The sequence below is a fragment of the Myotis davidii genome, unplaced genomic scaffold, assembly GCF_000327345.1.
Source record: "Myotis davidii unplaced genomic scaffold, ASM32734v1 scaffold478, whole genome shotgun sequence".
In the NCBI taxonomy this organism is placed as follows: domain Eukaryota; kingdom Metazoa; phylum Chordata; class Mammalia; order Chiroptera; family Vespertilionidae; genus Myotis; species Myotis davidii.
In genome coordinates, this window is record NW_006289570.1 from 1855012 (window position 1) to 1862398 (window position 7387).

General features: G+C 47.7%; 1 protein-coding gene across 1 annotated transcript in view; it reads left to right on the top strand.

Annotated features, from left to right (window-relative positions):
- SEZ6L (seizure related 6 homolog (mouse)-like) overlaps window positions 1–7387 on the top strand; it is a 91826-nt gene that overhangs the window by 56642 nt on the left and 27797 nt on the right. The window contains exons 7-9 of the mRNA XM_015562825.1: window positions 2634–2800; window positions 3574–3768; window positions 6512–6650. Coding sequence (XP_015418311.1) covers window positions 2634–2800; window positions 3574–3768; window positions 6512–6650 — 501 coding nt within the window. The remainder of the gene's footprint in view (window positions 1–2633; window positions 2801–3573; window positions 3769–6511; window positions 6651–7387) is intronic.

The window sequence follows — 7387 nt, forward strand, 5'->3', positions numbered from 1 at the left end:
GAGTGTTCTTAGCTCCTGCTCTGTGCCAGTCACATACTTGGCTTCATGGAGAACAGGGAAATTAGAGGTTATAAGGTTCCTGGTAGAGTAAGAAGCTGACATGGAAAAACTCGACTTAGGCACATGAAAGAACTAGGGAGAAGTCACTAGGCAGTATCTAAGGGAGAGCATGTCTGTAGACTCTAAGCCAGTGGTTCTCAACCTTCCTAAGGCCGCGACCCTTTAATACAGTTCCTCATGTTGTGGTGACCCCCAACCATAAAATTATTTTCGTTGCTACTTCATAACTGTAATTTTGCTACTGTTACGAATCGTAATATAAATATCTGATATGCTATATGTGTTTTCCGATGGTCACGACCCACAGGTTGAGAACCACTGCACAATATACATGGAAGCCAGAATCTTAACACTGTAGCATTCTGTCACCTTATGCTAGAATATTCTTGAATGTTCTTGAAATCTAGGACCTTAGCTGCTTAGGCTTGCTGTCTTGGGTTTGGTTCCCTTGGAAACAGAGATGCGACAAGGATGTGAGGAGAAGTCGTTGACTTGGGAGCTGATCCTAGAATATACTGGTAGAGGCATGAGAAGGTGAGCAAGGAGGAAAGGGAGTCAGCACAGGATGCACTAATAAGCAAGTGGCTGTGTGGGCACGTGGGGCTCTGTCCACTGGGGATCCTGGGAAACTGTGTTGAGCATTGTCAGAGTGATCCTTCTGGAGGGGCAGGGAGCTGGGCTACTTACCTACCACCCCATCCATCACTGGATGAAGGATGCTCCTGGGCACACAAACTCCCTGGCATTGCCTTCCAGCCTTGGAGCTACTAAGCTGGCTGGCTGTCAGAGACTTTGGATAAAAATCCAGCATAAAATTTGTGAGCCCTGAGTGCTGACGGGATATGGGAAGGGTGCTGACAGCATTTACTGGTGGATGGATCAGACTGTGATCTTAGAATTATAGTGTTTGGGCTTCTTTGACATTTCAAACCAAGACCATTAACCTCATTGGGTGGGAAGGGATTCTTATAGAAAACACCCAACAACTAGTAACTTACCCAATCTTGAGTCCACTTACCGCCAAGTAGTCCAGCTTTACCCTGAACAACTCCATACCAATAAGTCCCAGCTTTAACTGTAGGGTGCAGGAATGGGGCATCTTGGGAGCATCTGAATGACTCTTTAAAAGTCTGGGGACTCTTGAAAAACAGATTCCCATTCTTTCCTTCTGGAGACTGATTGAGAAGCCAAACCTGGGAACTCTGGGTAAAGGACACGTTCTAAAACGTAGACCCTGGCTCTGCCTCGTCTGAGTGGTAGCAGGGGTAAACCAAGTTTGCATTTTATAGACCACAATGTGGGCAGGAAGAAAAAAAAGTCAATCAAATGAGCATTTTCTGAAAGTTATTGAAGTCATGGTCAGTGAGCCACCACGCTGGCACTGTAGCGTCACTGGTGGTTTCTATGGGGCCCTGCCAAGATCTGCAGAGGTAGGAGCTGACAACCACCAGTTCTCAAGTGTGTCCATAGGGAGGGAAGTTTTTAGAGGTTCAGGGGGTTTAAAAGTCAACACACGCACACAGTGCAACACTTGTTGTGCTAAGAAAGGAACAATTAAATGTTATTCATTCCATATATTTGCTCGAGGGGGAAAAAGCTAATATAACACAATATTTAAGTTGCAAGAGCTTAGCGCTAGATAGGAAATGGGACCTGATCTAACCTTGGGAAAAGCAGAGAATATAAATTGGGGTCATATGTTGAAGGGCTTTGAATGCCCGACTGCTTCAAGAGAACCACGGAAGGCTTTTGAGTAGAGGATGGGCATGAAGAAAGGTTTAAAGATAACCCTTCCCCACCCCCCAAAAAAATGAAGTCTTCCTAGGATTCATATTTTTTTTTAAATGAAGTCTTTCTAAACTCCAGTTCCATGATATGCAGCATGAAAGGTGGGTTCTCTGGTCAGACATGTTTGGGAGACACCATATACCCTATCCCTGTCTTGGAAGGTACTAATGTGCATTAGCCAGCAAAGGCACCGACAAGTCCTGCAGGAAGAAGATGTTTAATTTCTATTTAACCCAGCATTTTCCAAACCCATTTGACTAAGACTACATATGGTTTTGAGATCAAATGTATGGCTATTTCAGACATTCGAAAGAACCTAACTAGAAAATTGCTATTTGGGGAAGATGAAGAGGCAACCAAGATTCTGAGACCTTGAGGTTTTCCCCCAGAGTGACCTCCTTTGTCAAAGGCTTTAGTTCTTTGAAAGAGGATTCCTGGGGCATGGCCCCCAAGATACAACAGAGTCAGCAGGGATCAGAAGACGGTGAAGGGGTCCCTCCTCACTCTTGGGTATAAATTAATCAGTATCAATTAATTAGCTTGGTTTAGCCCATCATACACATCGCTTTCCCTATAACCTCAGAATCAATCCATGAGTCTAGGACAAGCTTTCTACAGAACACGAAACAGCCTCCATAACGTAGGGCAGCTTGTCCGGGCTAGTAAGGGGCCGAGCTGGGATTTAAATCTGGGAATGAGAGGGGCTTCATGCACACCCCTCCGGCTGCTGTGTCGGTACCCCGAGAAGACCTCTCAGGGGCCCTCCTCTCCTTTCCCACTGCCAGGATGATGGTCTACAGCGGGCTGACCAACAAGTCTGCTCTTCTCTATGACTCCCTTCACACCGAGAGCGTCCCCTTCGAGGGCCTGCTGAGCGAGGGCAATAGCATCCGAATCGAGTTCACGTCCGACCAGGCGCGGGCAGCCTCATCCTTCAACATCCGGTTCGAGGGTGAGGGAGCACGGGGGCCTCCCCCTCTCCTGGGGTGGTGGTGGGGGATCAGGGAAAGCATGGCCGGGCTGGGGCTGGGTCCTGGGAGGTAGAAACCTGGCTGTCCAAAGATGGGGGAGACCCTGTGACCAAACTGACCCCTGGATTTGTAGTAGCAACACCCACCACTTACTGAGCACTTACTCTGCGCCCAGTGTCTTATGCCCGTGTGCATGTGATGTTTGCCACACTGTAACGTGAGAGGTGTTATCTTTTAGGTGAGTACACTGAGGTGAGGGAGCTTGAGTTAGAAGAAAAGGGAGATAAGGCTCTGTCCGGCTTGAGTCTGGATCCCTAAGCTCGCTCTACTCAGTGAGGCCTCTCAGGGTCCAGCCACCCCTTCCGCCAAGAATCGTTAGCCAGAGCCTCTCCTGCTCAGCCCTGACCCTTTAAGAAAGGATGCCCTTGGGGAACTTTCTGTTCTCTTAGACAGACTTACGGTTTCAAGTGGCAGAAATCAGGGCTCTTAGTTATGGGACATGGGAAGAACCCATATGGGACAGAAAAAGGAATTTAAACACAAAAACGCTGCAGGGTTGGGAGGGCAGAGAGTCTTAGTTCTATTTTAAATGTGAAAAACAGTGAGACCCCAAGACGCCAAATGAATGGCCACTGGGCCCAGATCACAGGGTCTGGTCCCCGAAAGTCAGGAAGGGTCCATCTTCCTGAGAAGCAGCCTGGGAGTCGTCCCGGACTCATCTGAGCTGCCGCCCCCTGTGCATCCCCCCCCCTAGCCTTTGAGAAAGGCCACTGCTACGAGCCCTACATTCAGAATGGGAACTTCACCACATCCGACCTGACCTACAACATCGGCACCATAGTGGAGTTCACCTGCGACCCCGGCCACTCCCTGGAGCAGGGCCCGGCCGTCATTGAGTGCGTCAACGTGCGGGACCCGTACTGGAATGACACAGAGCCCCTGTGCAGAGGTGAGTGGCCCACCGCCCGCCTCCTGGGGCTCCCGGGGACCTCCACCCCCCAGATGGAAAAAGCAAGGTGAATGGTTACAGGCCTGTCACCACTTACTTACCAATTTTAGGAGCAGAACCCTTTCCAGGACTCCTGTCCTTTGGGTGAGGTTTGCTGCTTGTCCTTGAAAAAATTTCAAAATTGACAATTTTTAAAAAAAATTTATTGATTGATTGCTGTTAGAGTAAGGAAAGGGGAGAGCGAGCGAGAGAGCGAGAAAGAGAGAGAGAGATGTTGATTTATTGTTTCACTTATTTTTGCATTTATTGGTTGATTCTTGTATGTGCCCTGACGGGGGATCGAACCTGCAACCTTGGCATATCGGAACAAAGCTCTAACGAACTGAGCTACCCAGCTAGGGCAAAATTGATAAATTTTCTTTTTTCTTTTTTTAATAAACAAAAATAAAAATCAAAATTATTGCACAAGCACCATGTCATTAAACCATTTCTCAGTGAATGGCTTTCGGTTCCTGTAATCCTTGAAACATAGACCTAGAAGAGACTTTCAAAGTCTCAGTGCAATGTCAATTTTTAAAAACCAACATCATCAACATAGCTGATTAGCAGTAAAGGTCATTGGGAAAATATGGAAAGACAAAAGCCACACCCAGTCCCATTACCCATTAGGTAAAATCACCCCCAATGCCATGTCCTTCCTTCCAGCCCACCTGCTATGCAAAAGTGACTTGTCTTACAAAAACACTAGAGGCCCAATGCACGAAATTCATGCAAGAGTAGGCCTTCCTTCCCCAGGCTGCCAGCACCGGCTTCCCTCTGGCACCCGGGACCTGGGCTTCCCTCGCAGTGCCAGCTTCGTCTGGAAGGACGTCCGGTCTAATTAGCATATTATGCTTTTATTATTATAGATAACTGTAATAATACTAGATATGCAATATTTATCATGAAAATTGATCAGTTTTAATAGGTGCCTCTTTGTCCAGGCACAGACTCCACAGTGTGCAGCTTAGTGACAAGATATCTACATAGATTTCAGCTCCTATGCGCCCCCTCCGTTATGTATTCCTGTGCAGTGCACAACCACCCCCCAACCCAGCAGTCCTGAGCCCAATTATTAGTAATGGTGATAATGGCAGTTGTTAATATGAGTGCAAAACCTGTGCTCCAGGCACTCTGCCAAGGGCTGTATGTGATTACCAGATTTAATCCTCACTGCAACCCTTCCTATGGCCCCATTTATAGAGGAGAAAACTGAGGCTGCCCAGTGACATGCCTAAGGACACGAGGAGGGTAACTGGCAGGCGCGGGAATGGCACTCAGGTCTCCCTGTGCTCTGAGACAGCGTTGGCTTGTAGGACCTCCTCTACGCAGGCCCCCAGTGCTCTGCCCTCCCCTTTTCCCAGATTCAGGGCGGCTGAGCCACCCGAGCCTGGATCCCTGCGGAGCCTGGGAGTAATGAAGAGAACCCTCGCTCCTGGCAGCCGCCACCTGGATGGTGGTTGGCGTGAAATAACAGCCCCGCATGGTGAGGGATTGATCTCTGTATTAAATGTGCTGGTTTAACAGAGCGGAATTTATTGGTGCTTTGGCCTCTGCCACACTGAGAACTTTCCAACGCGGTAAACACAGAGTGGAATTTAAAGGGCCAGGCGCCAGGTATGGTCATATCTCTGCCTCCAGTTCAGAGTCGGGGTCTTTCACAGCTGTTTAATGATGAATTACGGAGCACTTACCTCGTGCCAGGCACTGTGCTGTGTTCGACACCCATGAGTTCAGTTATGCTCAGAATAATCCAGTGACGTCACCAGTGGTGTTACCCCAGCTTCACAGAGAAAGGAAACTGAGACTCCAAGAAGTTACCTGCCTTGTCCACAGTGTGTTGATGTCAGATGCAAGGCTCAAATCCGGGTCCACCTGACCTGAATGCCCCATGTCTAGCCACTACTGACCCTGAGACAAGAAAGAACTGGCTATTGAGGCTTCCTTCAGTCCTGTGGGCTCTGTCCTTGGTCCTGAAAGAACAATAGACTTGTCTTCGCCAACCCCCATTAGAGGAGGCAGGTGGCCAGCCCTAATTTAATCACCCCACAGACGTGTGTGGACAACCTGAGGTGAAGGCACCTGTTCACCGAACATGGCAAGCCATGGCTGTATAACTTCACACTCTTTAAAAAAAAAAGATAGATAGATAGATAGATATCTATACATATATATGTATACATATACATATAGAGATATATGTGTATATATATACACACACACACACACACATATATATATATAAACATATATATATATTAACTATTGATTTCAGGGAGGAAGCGAGAGAGACATAGACACATTAATAACTAGAGGCCCAGTGCATGAATTCATGCACGGGTGGGGTCTGGTCCGGCCAGGGGAAGGGGGATGTGGGAGGTTGGCCAGCTGGCCCTGCCCTCTGGTTGAACTTCCTATTGAACTCCTGGTCGAACTCCCGGTCAAGGGAACAATTTGACAATTAGGCTTTTATTATATAGAATGAGAAAGAATCATTGATCAGTTCTTCCTGCACACCTCCTACTGGAGATCAAGCCCACAACCTGGTCATGTGCCCTGACTGGGAATCGAACCGTGACCTCCTGGTTTGTAGGTTGATGCTCAATCACTGAGCCATGCTGGTGGGGCAATAGCCCATGCTCTTAACCACTATGCCATAGTGACTTCCTTATAAATAAAGTGTGTCTGTCTATGTCTTTTACAGCCATGTGTGGTGGGGAGCTGTCTGCTGTGGCTGGGGTAGTGCTGTCCCCGAACTGGCCAGAGCCGTATGCGGAAGGTGAAGATTGTATCTGGAAGATCCACGTTGGGGAGGAGAAACGGATCTTCTTAGATATCCAATTGTGAGTGTTTATTGGTGGACCCCCACCCCACCCCAACTCATTCAGACTTGGGAAGAAATTGGTCCTGCTTTATTATTTCAGCCAATATTAAATAAGCATCTACTATTTGTCAGGGGCTGTACAAAGAACTGGGGTCCCAGTAGTGAAGGAAACAACCTCATACCCGCAGAGAGAAAGCCCCTATGCTCAGGAAATTCTGATTTCTAAAGAAGCAGGCATTAAAATGTAAGGATATGTGTGGTGCTATGAGATTCTGTAATGGGATGTGATATAAAGAGGAAGATCAGGAAGGCCTTCCTTGGGGATTTGATGCTAAAGCTCAGAACTAAAGGATGGGTTGGAGTGGTGCACCCACAAGGAACAGAGAATGCAAAAGCCCTGTGGCCAGAGCAAACACAGCATTTCAAAGGACTGACTGTCTAGGGTTGCCAGGAGGAGGAGGGTTCTGTAACACAGACTCTCTGTGTTGCAGTAGTTTACTTCCTGTCTGTCTCTCTCAACTACACCAGCAGGTCCTTGCAGTCAGAGCCTGGTCTGACTTAACTCTGTTCTAGGGTCTAAGACAGAGCATGACACATACTAGATGCTCAGTAAATGGTTTCTCAATGAAGAAATGCTATATGAATGGACTTACTGGCTGTGTGGCTGTTTCCTGTACTCATTGATGGTACCTTTTAGATGTTCCAATTAAAACGCCCCCCACCAATGCCTCATGGCTGGTGTTTGCACACAGCAGG